The sequence below is a fragment of the Triplophysa dalaica genome, chromosome 15, assembly GCF_015846415.1.
Source record: "Triplophysa dalaica isolate WHDGS20190420 chromosome 15, ASM1584641v1, whole genome shotgun sequence".
NCBI classification, from domain to species: Eukaryota; Metazoa; Chordata; class Actinopteri; order Cypriniformes; family Nemacheilidae; genus Triplophysa; species Triplophysa dalaica.
Window position 1 is genome coordinate 14224055 of NC_079556.1, and position 15308 is coordinate 14239362.

General features: G+C 43.6%; 1 protein-coding gene across 2 annotated transcripts in view; it reads right to left on the reverse strand.

Moving 5' to 3' along the window:
* crim1 (cysteine rich transmembrane BMP regulator 1 (chordin-like)) overlaps positions 1–15308 on the reverse strand; it is a 190316-nt gene that overhangs the window by 33772 nt on the left and 141236 nt on the right. For both annotated transcript variants that reach the window (XM_056767338.1, XM_056767337.1), the window contains 2 exons: positions 4845–4973; positions 4083–4239 (listed from right to left, as the gene is read on the reverse strand). In XM_056767338.1, the coding sequence (XP_056623316.1) occupies positions 4083–4239; positions 4845–4973 (286 nt within the window). The remainder of the gene's footprint in view (positions 1–4082; positions 4240–4844; positions 4974–15308) is intronic.

Sequence of the window (15308 nt, forward strand, 5' to 3'; positions counted from 1 at the left end):
CCCGGTCCAGCCACCGGCACCAAGCCCGGTCCAGAGGAGACCGTCAAGTCCGGCTGCCCAGCCGCCGTCAAGTCCGGCTGCCCAGCCGCCGTCAAGTCCGGCTGCCCAGCCGCCGTCAGCACCAAGCCCTGTCCAGCCGCCGATCCAGTCGGCCTTCCAGCCCTGGTCCAGCCCGGCATTCCAGCCGAGGACTAGCCCAGCAGTCCTGCAGGGGACTAGGACAGTTCCCCCCAGGACTACCCCTGTCAAGCCTCCTGGGGCTCCGCGCCCTAGCGCGTCCCCAAGGGCTGGAACTTCCCCACCCAGCCCTACCCCTTCTGGACTTCCCACGTTTTCTTGTCTGCCCCCACCCCCCCTCCCTTGTTTGCTATTTTTGTTGTCTCACCCCAACCCATTTGTTATTATATCTTGTATGCCCCTTGTCATGTTCTCCTTGTCTGTCTGGTTTTTGTCTGTTTCCCAGTCGGTCTTGTCCTGTTAGTTACCCCTTGGTGAACGCCTGGAGGCGTTCATTTAAGGGGGGGCTTATGTCATGGTTCCACTACCATGTCATGTTTTATTCCTGTCTCAAGTGGAGCCATGGCATTGCCTGATGGTTTTATGTGGGAAAGACCTAGTTCTTTCTCGTGTCTCGTCATTGTTCCCTACATCTCGTCCCTCGTCAGCTTTCCCTGATTGCTAATCCCCAGCACCTGTTGCTCGTTTCGATCCTCTGTTGTTTCCCCTATAAAGAGTCCTCGTGTTTCTTTGTCTCGTTGCTCGTGCATTACTTGCTGTACATGTTCCTGTCTCTGTACCTGTGATTTGCTGTTCCTGAATGTTCTTGTTGTCGTGTCAAAAGTAAGTGTTAGTTTAGTGTTGTTACCAGTGTTTGTTTTATAGTTTAGTTAGTCAGCGTTCTTGTCCTTGTTATAGTTATATATATTCCTGTCTTGTTTTACCCCACCGTGGGTCTTTGTTTTGCATTTCTTGTTTAGTGTTTATTTGTTAAATAAATATCTGTTCCATCACTACCATCTGTGTCTGCCTGCACTTGGGTTCTCACGCCATGTCTCAATCCGAGATTCATGACAACCAGCGTGTAGTTGTAGAGGATTGAATCCTGAGTTGTACTCATGAGCGATGGCTCTGAAGAACAAAAGGTAAGTGAATGCTGCACGCCGGCCTCCTTTTATACCGGATTTCCGGGGGCGGAGCCCGGCATGCAAATTGCATTCGCCAAATTTCATTGGCCTTTTCTATAGTAGTCAGAGTTGATTGGTTCTCAAGGGCGAACCCCATCTGTCGTTCTCGACACAACGTCGAGAGACCGACAGAAAGGGAACTGCATCCCCCTGCAAACCCATATCCCCAAACCTTATTTCAATGTGTCCAGAGCATTTGGACTAACCACTAACCAGCTGTCAAGATCAATTCCAATCAGGCATAACACCACAAAAAAATACATTATCAATGTGTTAATCTGAGATCTAACCCGTGGAAACCTGGAGTACCTGGATGAGACACAGTGTCATTGCTTTTACTGTGGTACTGTTAAGTAGCAACTTTGCATGTAGTGGTTTATTGTTAAACAACTTTGTTCAAACAAGATGTACTTGTCAAACTAAAAGGCTTGCACGAAAAAAAAAAAAACTGGCGATCATTGGAGCCACAGCCTTACATTTACCGCTCTGACATTGAGCAGTTGTGCTCATATGGGTAATGAAAGTTTAAATCAGCTTCCAGACCTAAAAATCTGGAATCAAGGCATAATATTTTTTCTCGCAGGTGTGTTACTGTACACTCTAAAAAATGTTGGGTTATTTCAACCCATCATGGGTCACAAATACATTTACGCATGGACAAACTCAACCGTTGGATCGTAAATTAACCTATGCTGGGTTGTTTCAAACCCATTGTTGGGTGAGATTTAAAGATTATTTTAACCCAACGGTTAGGTTTTTCCATTTTTTAACGATGGGTTGAAATAATCCAACACCATGTATATGAACAGGATTCACAATTCACAACAAAATAAGTAATACAATTGGACTTCAAATATATTTTTGGCTGCATTGATTTCCGTCATTTTAGTCGTCATGTTTAGCTGTTGTACGGTTAAGTGTTTTTGGCTTCATTTTTCTACAATGGCAGTAAATCGGAGCACATTGTGCATCTTTTTTTACAGTCTATTGGTTACAGTTTACAATAAGGTTCCATTTGTTAATATTAGTAAATGCATTAGTTAACAATAACCGAACAATAATGGTACTCATCGACTTGCATTGGTTTTGTGTCCATATAGAGGGTACCGCCATTGTTCGGTTACTAACATTCTTTAAAAAAATCCTCTTTTGTGTTTTGCGGAAGACAGAAAGTCATACAGGTTTAAAACAATAAGAGGGTGAATAAATAATGCCAGAATTTTCACTTCTGGATGAACTTTTCCTTTAAGCAACATTAACAAATATTCCTTAATGATTACAAAACTGTATTGATCATTGTTAGTTAATGCTAGCTAATGCATTAATTAACGCATGACCAACATTTTTAATTCCATATTATGCATACTCACTCTTAAAGGACACATTGGATGAAAGTCCAAAAAAATCTGTGTTTAAGTGCAACAATCAGGTCCCCGTTGGATCCAGCAACCCAGATAAAGTGAAAAACAAGATCCCAGTAACTTTGTTTTGATAAGACTTTCTCTGTAAACATGTGAGAATGCAAGCCGTTCAGATTTCACTGCTGATAAGTAGAAGCAGGCTCTTATTATAATATTACCGCCCCTTAACCTACACAATTACACACACTGCACTGCACTACTGTTTATACAAGCAACAGCGGTGTACGTTACGCCATGGCTAAAGTTCATGGACAACATGCAATGAAGCCGCTGCACAGAGTCCTAACCTCGGAAGAGACAGGAGTGGATTTATTTTATTTTAAGTGGAAATCCCTCAGAAACCATACGTAAAAACATGCTTGTTGGCGCGAATCACTTCAAGACGGAGTGCTTTATCAACCTGGGACAGACCACCAGGATTAGCTTCAAAGTTGTTCCTCAAGAGAGATCGAGACCAACTGAACGAGACAAAGCTGCCGATGCAACTAATATTTATCAACTCACTTATATTTATATGTTATTTGGGAAATGGGCACTTGGAGTTTAGCTGTATGTATTATTTAAAGAGACATGCACCAAAACGGGCTGCTGTGAGCATAGCTTTTTTTGAGAGGCAAAAACGCTTTTTGATTGAGTGTTTTTAAGTATGTTCCAGGCATTTCATAAAGACCCTAATAAATCATATAAACTTGTTGAAAGTGCTCATTTAATGAGCCCCTTAATAGATGAAGTCTACCCACTTTGACTACATTGCACCTGACTTGTCTATCTTATTTTCATGCATTGCGTGGCCTCTTTTTTTCACCCGTTGACTGCACGACTCAGCAAAAGTTTTACAAATTGGCTTGGCGATCTGCTTGTGTAATTAGAGCGTGTTTTTTTCAGATGTGGAAAAGCAATGTTTGTTTGCGATAGCATCGAGACACCGTGTTGGGTAGATTAGACCTTCAGCTTCGCTATCACAACTCATTCTTTAAGTAGCGCAATCAGAAGCGCTGATCTGAGGCAGCCCTAATTAGCTGTCAACTCGAAACTTGCAGCTGGGCACAAACAAGCAATGCATAGAGTAAGGGATCATTTTGTCATTCAGAATTTCAACCGTCTTAGAAACAGTGTAGAATTACTTTGGTTTTTGAAAGCAAACTAATGCTGCCTATCTTGATAGAACTGGAATATCACTGGGTTATCTGTAGTGTATAAAATATGTCTAGAATTATACAGAACGATATTATGGGATCAATAAAACTGGTATAAAAAGAATCCAAAGCTACTCGCTATAAATAATCAGTTTAAAAAAATTGCGTTGTGCAATGATCCTTTCTAGGTAAACTATTTCTTAAAGCAAAAAAAATCTCTGTGTTGTGTCTTTTTTACATGGGGCATTAACTCAATCCCATTCAGAAAATGTTTAATGGAAACTTTAACCATCTTGCTAATATACATCTCAGACAGCATCTGTATACTTAAACTCTCTCACATGTAGCCGAACGGGCAGTTCTTGACACAGGACACAGCTTTGCACTTCTTGTGACGTGGGCGGCACTGGCAAACATCACAGCCGTGGACATCAGTCTGGAAGCCAAAAGGGCATTTGAGAGTGCAGCTGGCAATTAGAGTGCTGCACAGCTCCTCTCCTGAAGGTTAGAAGAAAAACATAGAACAAAATTAATTCATTACAGTCTTAGACATTATTAACAAACATCCAATAATATTCATCCTTTAAGGTCAGCACTATGGAGACATAGACAGGGAGGCAAATAAATAAATGAATGATAAAATACCAAAATAAAATGATTAAGATTATAATTTTTCACAATTAAGTGAAAGCAATGTTTTATCTTTTAAAGCTGTCGCACCCACAAACTTGGCTGATTTTCTTTTAGTATCTGGTTCAACTCATCCATTAAAAAATAACTGAAAGATTTATGTAAAGATTCATGGACATCTATAAGACTAGTTTTAATCATTTAAGTACAAACCCATCAATCCAAATGTCACTGAGAACATTAGAAACATATAAACCCTTTCTTTCTGAAACTGTTTCTCAGGAAATGGAAAAAACACTGTACGTTTTAAATGATTAAATACAATCAGAAGTTGATCCTCATAAACATCTCTACAAAAGCCAGTCAGAGTCTGGAGAGAATACAGCTAAAGACCATCTGACATCATCTGTAAGACGTGATGAAGATATAGCACTTTTCCCTCGACCCAGTTAAACGTCACGCCGCTCACGTACTGTTTCTGCAGCTGCATGTCCGACAGCCATTGGAGTCCGACCGGAATCCATGCAGGCAGCTTTTCTCCGTCAGCGTGCAGTTGGCCAGCGAGCCGCAGGCAGGGGGCGCCATCGTGATGTATGTGGGTTCTGAAACACACAAATTCCCCCAAAGGATTTGAGTCACTTATGAGTAAGTTCAAACAAACAGCAAGAACGTGGGGAACGCAGGAGCCCAAATGGGACTACGCTTATGAGTCATTGGAGTCTGAAGCAATTTTCCACAGACTCTTCTTTTAGCTTGAGTTAACAGGCATGAGTAAGATGACAGATTGCAACCACACAGCAAAGTGATCAAATGTTCAAATCATCTTATCTACGTCCCCTCTGTTCGCCTGCAATGACATTTCGGTCTAATAAGGATTGTTACTGGTTATAATTGATTTGACTGAGACCATTAAAAGATTATGGGGCAGATTAATATAGAAGCTTTCCGTATATCAGTGACAAGCAAAACCATCTTGCCATTTAGGTTAGGTTAAGACAGCTCTGACAAGTTTCTATTCGATTCCCGTTTTTACGATAAAAAAACTGTATCATGCTGTGTAGCTGGCACACAGATAAATATTGGAAAGGATCCAGCCAGATGGGCACCGAAAAATAGACAGATGAAGTTGTCAAGGTCTGAAATGGATAAATGTCTTGATGACTACAAAAACAGTTGATGGCAGCAGGCCAAATAGGAGCCATCATCACAGAAAAGGATGTTTTTACTGTGGGTTGAGGGTGCGGTGTGTAGTACATTCTGAAATATCTGACAGAACTGATTTGTGCTTGTTGAATATCCCATCCAAACAGCTACACTCTTGGTTCTTCTCTTTCTTTGAGCAAATCCATTTTGCATGCAGAGCTGTGTGCTGAGAAGCAATCTCAACAAGTATGGACAAACATGAGTATGTTATAATATCTCAGTATTTCGGCCAATAACAGGGAGAGGAATTTAAAGGAACAGTACAAGTTAATTGTTTTTATTTTCTTACTCACTTTTCATTCCAATTTAGTTATGTTCTATGAAGCACCAAAAGAGAATGTATGTTGACCCCAATGCTTTTTTTCCATAAAATAAAATCCAAACTTAACTTAAAAGTCTTTAAAATTAATTAAAAGTTAATTAATTAATTATATAAAAAATCACATACAGTACATATACACATACATCTCGGAGACGTCTATTTTATGTCTATATTACAACTGCACAATGTATTTTTTGATTATTTGGTCATCTGCAATACATCTCTAAGATGTTTCCTGTTAATTGTTATAAAGATTTCTGTAAGATGTTTATGATTTAGAATGAATACAAAACAGCTTTATAAAATATGTTTGTAGGTGTTCTTACACAGCAGATGTTTTCCAGATCCCCAGGGCCCATATTCACGAAAAATCTTAGCGCAAAGAGTTGCTCCTTGTGACAAAATTCTAAGAAAATTCTTTGACATGTGGGCGCATCCCCTTAGAATTAGAGAAAAGATCCTAATAAAGAAAAAAGTATTTCATAAAGCATCTTAACCCTTAAAAGAGCTCTTCAGGTCAAACATTTTACAAGTAGCTAGGTAGACTTTTAAGAGACTTAAGAGATTCTTTACCAGCAGAGAAAATGGACGAAACTCAAAAAGTGAGAAGAAATGTTTTGCAATGAATGACAAACCCTATTACTTTTTAGGTTTATCAGTGTGTGTGTTTAACTTCTGTTTATCTTAGTTTTGGTTTTCTTCAATAGGTGATTTGATGCAATGCAAATTGTAAAAGAGCAATAAAATAAAATTACATTGAATTGAATGACAGTGAGTTAAAAAAACACAACACATTAGATTGTGCAGGGTTCATGTTTGTGACCGATCCTATTAGAGATATGCTAACATCTCCAAGACAGTGCAGAAATGCCATAGCGCCAGAAATAGAAGAAATCACTACATTAACATATTTGGCAAATATGCAGCTATGCTATACATATTTAGAAATGATGAGATGATTTGGTTTTGTCACAACCTTCTATAGTGATCACACAAACAATTACAGCACTTACAGAAACTTATTGTGTCACTGTTATTTATCAAAAACGTTGACATTAAAAGCATTGTAAATAAAGAAAGAATATATATATATATATATATATATATATATATATACACGAAGAACGTCTTGGTTACATATGTAACCTCAGTTCCCTGATGGACGTTGACCCTGAGAGCCTCTCACGACTGCAGCAGAATACGATACGTGTTTGTGGCATAAGGGACACAACGTCTCGTTCCCTCCATCAGGGAACTGAGGTTACATACGTAACCAAGACGTTCCCTTTCTGTCGGTTTCTCGACGTTGTGTCGAGAACGACAGATGGGGTTGCCTATGGAAAACGCCACAACACTGTATCGCGTCACAATCTCTAGCGAAGCGACGGTAACAAGCCTTGGCGTGTCAGCTCGAAGCTTTCGTGAAACTGTAACCTTCCAGTGTGGTGGTCGGGGGGTCCCAGAGCTTTCTTAGAGAAAGATGGGTACAGCCCTGACCGGTAACCTTTCACGGACGGGGCCTTAGCTCTCTATAGGCGAGAGGCCGTCCAGATCAGTTTACACCGGGTAATAGGTATGGTCTCGTCCTTGGAGGAGAACGCATGGAACGTGCCGACTGGGTAGTTAACCGCGAGGTGGAGGTCCACCTGGGGAAGCTCATGGGTTACCAGGAGTGGGAACCATTCTCATGAGGATACATCTGACGGAACAGCCCACGGAGGGGGTGTTACAGACATCCGGTAGCACTAGGTCCGGTTAGAGTGTGATAGCTCACATGGTATCCCGGCCTAAGGGGGAAGGCTGCTCAGGCTTGCTTAGTGATGGATGGAATGCCTATTCTTAACCAGTGTCTCGGTAAGAAGGGAGGTTGGTTAGGTACCAGTTTCTTAGCCATGTGTTTGGGTAAGAAGAAAAGGTAGATAGCACACTGACCCAACCTGTTAGAGGGTGGAAAGGTGCTTTCGCAGGCACACAACCCCCCGGATGCAAGTCCTACATGTCGCCACGCAGGACGTGGGCTGGCACGGGGTTTACGCAAAGGCTGTTAACCCTTGCGAAGGTGTTTGGGCGTAGCCCAACCCGCAGCTCTACAGATGTCTGCTAGAGAGGCGCTTCTGCCAGTGCCCAGGAGGTGGCTAAACTCCGTGTGGAGTGAGCCCTCACTGCCAATGGGCATGGGAGATTCTGAGATCGGAATGCCGTCGTAACGGCGTCCACGACCCAGTGCGCCAGCCTCTGTTTGGACAAATCCTTCCCCTTCTGCTGTCCTCCAACAGACACGGAGCTGGTCAGAGCTTCAGAGCTCTGCGTGCGGACCAGCACGTACTGGACACAACACTGATCGGGTTGGGTCTTTCTCTCCTATGGGGAGCGCCTGCAAGTTCATCACTTGGCCCCGGAGGGAGTAGTGGGAACTTCTTGGGCACGCATCCGGGCCTGGGTCTCAAGATAACCTGAGAGTTTCCAGGGCCGAATTTTAAGGCAATCCGGGGACACGGAGGATGCTCTGTGGTTCCCTACCCTCTTGAAGGAAGTGAGCGCCGTCAGGAGGGCCGTCTTACTCTGTGAGGAAGATCGGAACCTCAGAGGGGCTCTTGGGGGGCACTGAGGCTCCCCAGGACCACTTAGGGTCCCAAGAGGGTATGGAGCGGAGATGAGGCGGATTCCGCCCTCTCGCGCCCCTTAGGAACCTGGTGACCAGGTCGTGTTGCCCTAGAAACTTTTCACCGACTGAGTCGTGATGAGTGGCAATAGCGACTACATACACATTCAGTGTGGAGGGGAGATGTTAGTCTCCAGTCACATAAGAAGGAAAAAACAATCCTGATCGAGCACCTCAGTGGGTCTTTCTCATTGAGAGAGACACCAGGACGAGAAGAGGCGCCGTCTAGAGACTTGTAACCGCCTAGTAGATGGGGCCCTAGCCTGGGTGATGGTCTCTGCCAGAGAGGGGGAGTAGCCATCTCAGGATCTTCTCGTCCCGTCTAGAGCCGTACAGTACAGAACAGGTTTACCTGGGCCTGCCCTAACAGCCTCGAAATGAGCTGGACTGCGCGGGGGTGGAGTCGCCACTTTCCACGAGGCATAAACTGGCGAGAAAGCACGTCGGCTGTCTAGTTCAGTTTGCCCGGGGTGTGTGTGGCTCCGCCTTTTTACCTGCCTGGCGGGACAATGGCACGCACTGTCGGTTTGAGAGTGGTGACAGCTGTCGTATGTGTACGACCTCACGCCTCGCCAGGGTGTGAGGTCGGTTCGCCGTGCACAGTCCAGAGGAGTGTGCGATAGGCTGCAAGTACACCCGGGGAGAAACAGAAAACTCTGCGAGTAAGTGGGCGCCAAGCCCTGAAAAGGGCCCGGCTTTGGTGACGAGGCAGGAGTCGTCCCGTACCGACCGATCAGAGCCGTGGCTGTGAGGGTTCAGGCCCGATGTTGTTCTCTCTGGGGTCTTCCCGTCAGTGTCCCTTCTCGAGAGAACCGGAGCCGATGTCGAAGGGGTCCTGGGTTGCAGGGAAGCAGACGTCACGTGAGATCTCGGAGGTCTGTAGGCGGCCGAGTCGCAGCGTGAATTTTTTTTGCTAATTGCCACTGTCTGCTTCACCGTCAAAAACTGCTGAGCGCAGTCCTCGACGGTGTTACCAACAACCCACCCTGCGAGATGAGTGCATCAAGAAAGCAGACTTCCTTGGTGTCACTCTTCTGCACAAGGTATAGCCGGGGGTGTCTCTCCTGGACCACTACCGTGGACATCGTCCGACCCAGGATGGGCATGGAGTAGAGAGAGGAGGCAGCCTGGACCGCGGCAGTGTAAGGCTTCGACACCAGTGATGCCGAAGTCCTACATGCTTTGGACGGTAGGTGTGGCCAATTCCCCCGAGGAGGTAGCCGCCTGCGGCACAGGTGCACCGCAGGTGCCCGTTCCACCCCGGGGATCTCGACGTAGCCTTTGGCTGCCCCACCAACGAGGGAAGTAAGGGAGCCGGAGCTGGTTTCACTGGAACGGTCCGTGAGTGGAGCGTTCCAAGTTTTACACAGCTCCTCATGTACCTCCGGGAAAAACATGGCACCCGGGGTGGGCGCGGTTTGCACCGCGCTCCGACCTCAGGAACCACGCACCCCCGGGTTAGCATGGATGACATCACTTCTGCTTCCTCCTGAACTCGACCGCTGGGGGTGGAGCTCAGATTCGTCAGAGTCGGATGCCAGTCTCCCTCCGATGCTGCGAGCGACATCTCATGTACGTCACACATCGTTTCTGAGTGTGTGCGTCAGAATCCGGACGGTATGCCACCGCCGGCCGGGGAACGTTCAGAAGAGCGAATCGGGATGCGATCGGCCCGTGAGCACTTGGCTGGCGGGTTTACGTTCGCAGAGTTCCCCATATCACTAACGCTGCTAACGTGGGTGGTCATCGGGGCCGTAGCCACAGATGTCACAGCCCAGGTAGCAGACGAAATGGTGGCTGGTTCCCGTAGGAAGACAACCACCCGTGACCTCAACTTCTGAATGACAATCTGCTCGCAGTGTGGGCAGATGTGTCAACGAACGCTGCTTCAGCGTGCTGGACGACCAGACGCCGAACACAGCGATCGTGTCCATCCCCCTTCTCGATGAGGGTGCCGCACCCAGGAGAACAGTGGGACATGCCGCGCTGGAGATACACTTTTTAGAAAAAATCTCTAACACCTCCTGAACCGCCGAGATGCCCAGGGGAAGGTCGCTGCAGGTAGGGACGATCCGCTGCAACACGTCGTAGATCCGGCAATGTAGAAGAAGAAGAATTCATTGAATTCGTTCTGTTCGTAGTCATGAGCGAAGGCTCTGAAGAACAAAAGGTAAATGAATGCTGCACACCGGCTTCGTTTTATACCGGACATCCGGGGGCGGAGCCCGGCATGCAAATTTCATTCGTCAAATTTCATTCGCCTTTTCTATAGTAGTCAGAGTTGATTGGTTCTCAAGGGCGAACCCCATCTATCGTTCTCGACACAACGTCGAGAGACCGACAGAATGGGAATCAACGATAATAAATGTTGTAGACATGCTGCCATATTCAGTTTGAATAATATGTTTCGGCTAAACTCAGAAGGTTTTTGCAAAACAGAGATATTTTTCTGAAAAAATCTGTTCAGTCTCTGCTTTTGTAAAAAAAGAAGTCATCCTGGACTGGTGTACGGGTGAATAAAAGATAAGAGAATTATTTGTTTGGTTGAACTATTCTATTACTACTCTCAGCACTTGGCAGTTTTTCTGTCATAACAGTGTTTCTTGCACCACTAGTCACTGGTGACACTCCACCACTGCTGAGTCTGTAGTGCCACATCAAGACAAACTGAAGGCTTTTTTGCCAGAGTAGTATGTTTGCAGTCAGAATGACGAGATAAAAAGCCTGTACAATGTGAAAAATGCCAAGTCAACAAGCCATTCTATTGTGTTGTGCTTACTGACTGCATTTAAAAACAAACATACAGCGTGACCAGTGTATTCCAATTCAAGAACGAATTACTCGTATGAGGCAGTAAATCACACAAAAATATTTACCAATTTATGGACAGTTGAAATCAGTCTGACGAATCTTTCACTGAATGAATCTGTCAGAATGTTACTGAACCATCAGAATGCTAACATATGAGTCACTTTTGGATGAAGCAAGGTTTCATTGTTTCAACTTTTATTCTTATGCACGTTTAAACAGTTTTCAATGGTTGTTTGTGAAACTTATATAATAATATACGCACAGTTTATGTAATAAGTTAGATTTGAATTTAATTAATATTTTACATATTTCTATATTTAATATATGATTGTGGTGAGGAAGGCGGGACGGGAGCCGTGAGGTGGGGCTGGTGGCATGAGTGAGAGCGACAGTGTGTCGGGGAACCGGACCAAATTTTATTTCCCTCACTCCCCTCTCTCGTCCCTGTCGCTACTGGTGCTCCCGTTTCCGTTCTCTCGTCTCGTCAGTGCATACCCCCAGGGGCTGCGGACGCCAAGCTCCCCGGGGGGAGAGAAGGTACAGTCTCGGCGGTACCCCCGGCCTGTAAGGGGCGATGGGAGTATTTGGTGTGGAAGGCGGGACGGGAACCGTGAGGCGGAGTTGTGTTATTAGCTGTGTGCACACCGGTCCCGCATATCTCACGGAGGAAATCGGGAGCATAAGAGGACGAGCGACGGGACTGCAGACAAGAGACTATTTACTCTCCTGCCTTCCGGCAGGCGCTTCAGGTGCCTCCGGACAAGAACCAGCAGACTAGGAAACAGCTTTTTTCCCAGAGCTGTTTCATTATTGAACGCTGTCCCCCACTGATTCCACTACCCCTCATAACTTTAACTGTATGCTGCTATACATTGCTTACATTGCACTACAGGGCTGCCATGCATGACTGAACTGTACACACCAGTACTTCATGTATCTGCTCTATCGGACTGTTTACACACACACAGCATCATTTGCACTCTATACTGCTCACTTGCACACCAGGAATATTACACTGAATGCTCATTTGCACTAATGGACTACTCTTATAACTGCATTACCTCATCTACTGCACTGTAACTTCAATAACTGGACTAACTCATCTACTGCACTGTAAATGTATAACTGCATCTACTCATGTATTGCACTATAACTTCAATAACTGCATTAACTCATGTACTGCACTGCAACTTTAATAGCTAATGTCTGTAACTAATGCACACTCAAGTCACTTGCACTATTGTATAGTCTATATTGTTATCTGTTCATAACCACCTGTACATTATCGTTCACAGTATATATCCTTCTGTTTATATTGTTCATAGTACATACCGACTGTCATATTTTCATAGTACATGCCCATTGTATAGTATTTTCCTAATATTGTATTCTGTATTTATTCACACTGTATATCCTGCACTTGCTAATTGCACTTCTGGTTAGACCTAAACTACATTTCGTTACACTGTACTTGTATATGTGTAATGACAATAAAGTTGAATCTGAATCTGAATCTGAATCTTATGGCCAGCAGTCGACTGTGAGGTGGCTGCCGGCCTTTTACTTCCGTCTTATTGTTTATTTATTTTTGATTAAAGTTTGTTTGAATGTTCGCCGGTTCCAGCCTCTTTCCTTCCTTTTATTGAACCTTGTTACAATGATATATTTTTAATCTAAATTAAAATTTTATTTAAGTCTTTATTCATTGGGCCATAAATTATTCAGGCTGATTCCTAAAAGCGTATGCACAATTATTCAAAGTGAAAATTATTTTAAAGCCTTTCAGCTATTTTTATATAATAAAATATATTTTTATATATATATAAGTTATTACATATTTAGTTTAGATATCGTCGCTGTCCTTCCAAAACTTCAGATGTCCAAATTCGCTGTCTTTCAGGAAATAGGAAAAAACTTGATTGATGATTAAATACCGTGATGTCAAAGTTGACAAAAGCACTTTTTGCTAGGTTTCAGAAGGACAGCAGCGATGTTTATTTTTATAATAAACTTTACAAGTATTCATGTCAAATTCAAGAATATACAGTTGTGAGTTGTGAAAAGAATTAAAAAAAATAGGCGATAAACACAAACCCGAGGCAAAACATGATGTCCTTTTTCCTATTCATGAAGGAACGCCATTTCATTACCATATTTAAAGCCATTTCAGCAACACTCTTCCTGTGTAAACCCGCAACTAAATAATCTCGACCAACCAAGCATGCACACATTTATGTGCATAAATATTAACACAACCACATATTAAATGTGGAAAATTTCAGGTGTGAAACTACTGTTGGCTGTGGGATTTCACTTCAAAAAGCCATATAGGAGCTTAGGGGGTTCAACCCAACCTGACAGCTTTCATTTGCTTAATTACACACGCTGTGTCTAGTACAATAACTTCCCTCTGACAGAAAGAGGGTGTCACCTTGAGGAAATTAGGTCTTCTAACAAATAATAATTAGGAAATAAAAATGCACAGAGTTTGGGGCAGCTGGCAGATGAGCTAAATTATGCTGTCCTGGGACCTGGGTGACAGAGAGCAGAGCTGTGTCCAACAAGACCCGGAGGACGGGACATAGAGGCTCGACACACCATCAGCGATGGGATGTTTTCAGCACCAGATGACACCTCCGGAGTGGGTTGGAGCTGATCATCCAAGCTGGCGGTTGCGCCAACTCCACACTCTGGCGATCATAATTGGAATGTCCCAACAGCGTTCTCTTCAAAAGCTCTCTTCACTGGCTCTGCTCATCTTGATGTAAACTCAGATATGGGAGAAATGGGAATCGGCTGTGGAATGCATACATCGCTCTATAAACAGCCGGGTGCAACATGCCACATGTAAACGTGAGACTCGAAGATCAGAGTTCTCTAGTCCTTGCCAACAGGTATGGCTATTTAAGAGATCTGTCGAGGGGGATATCAGGCACCAAACGCAGCTGCCTGCTTTTTTCACTATATCCCAATGTTGCCATAAGGCCACATAAGGCACTGGCGAGTACGTATGACTTGTACAGTGCATCTAGTTCATCATAAAAAGGTCATTGCTGAATGTCATAACAGTGTACAACTACCCCATAATGACAGTAAAAAGCATGTTTCTTTCTATTCAAAAATAGCTATGAATATCATCCAAAAAATCTACATGTAAATTTCAAGAATATTACATGTTTCATTGTGACAGTATTTTGGTGAAAAGAGACTCATGTTTTTTCCTGTCTGCTGCATATAATATAATCTGCTGCATTATAATATAGTCAATATAATAACAGTCACATGACATTAACAATATGTGAAAAACTATATATATATATATATATATATATATATATATATATACAGTTGAAAGAAAAAGTATGTGAACCCTTTGGGCTTACTTGGATTTCTTCATAAATTGTTCGTAAAATGTGTTCTGTTCTTCATCTAAGTCACAACAATAGAGAAACACAGTCTGCTTAAACTAATACCGCACAAACATTAAACGTTTTCATGTTTTTATTGAACACAACATGTAAACATTCATAGTGCAGGGTGGAAAAAGTATGTGAAACCCTAGGCTAATGACTTCTCCAAGAGCTAATTGGAGCCAGGAGTCAGCCAACCTGGGGTCCAATCAATGTGATAAGATTGGATGTGTTGATTAAAGCTGGCCTGTCCAATAAAAAACACACACCAGTTTTGAGTTTGCTGTTCTGAAGAAGCGTTGTCTGATGTGAACCATGCCTTGCACAAAAGAGCTCTCAGAAGACCTACGATTAAGAATTGTTGACTACCATAAAGCTGGAAAGGGCTATAAAAGTATATCTAAAAGCCTTGATGTCCATGTGTCAACGGTAAGAAAGATTGTCTACAAATGGAGAAAGTTCAGCACTGTTGCTACACTCCCTAGGCGTGGTCGTCCTGTAAAGATGACTGCAAGAGCACAGCGCAGAA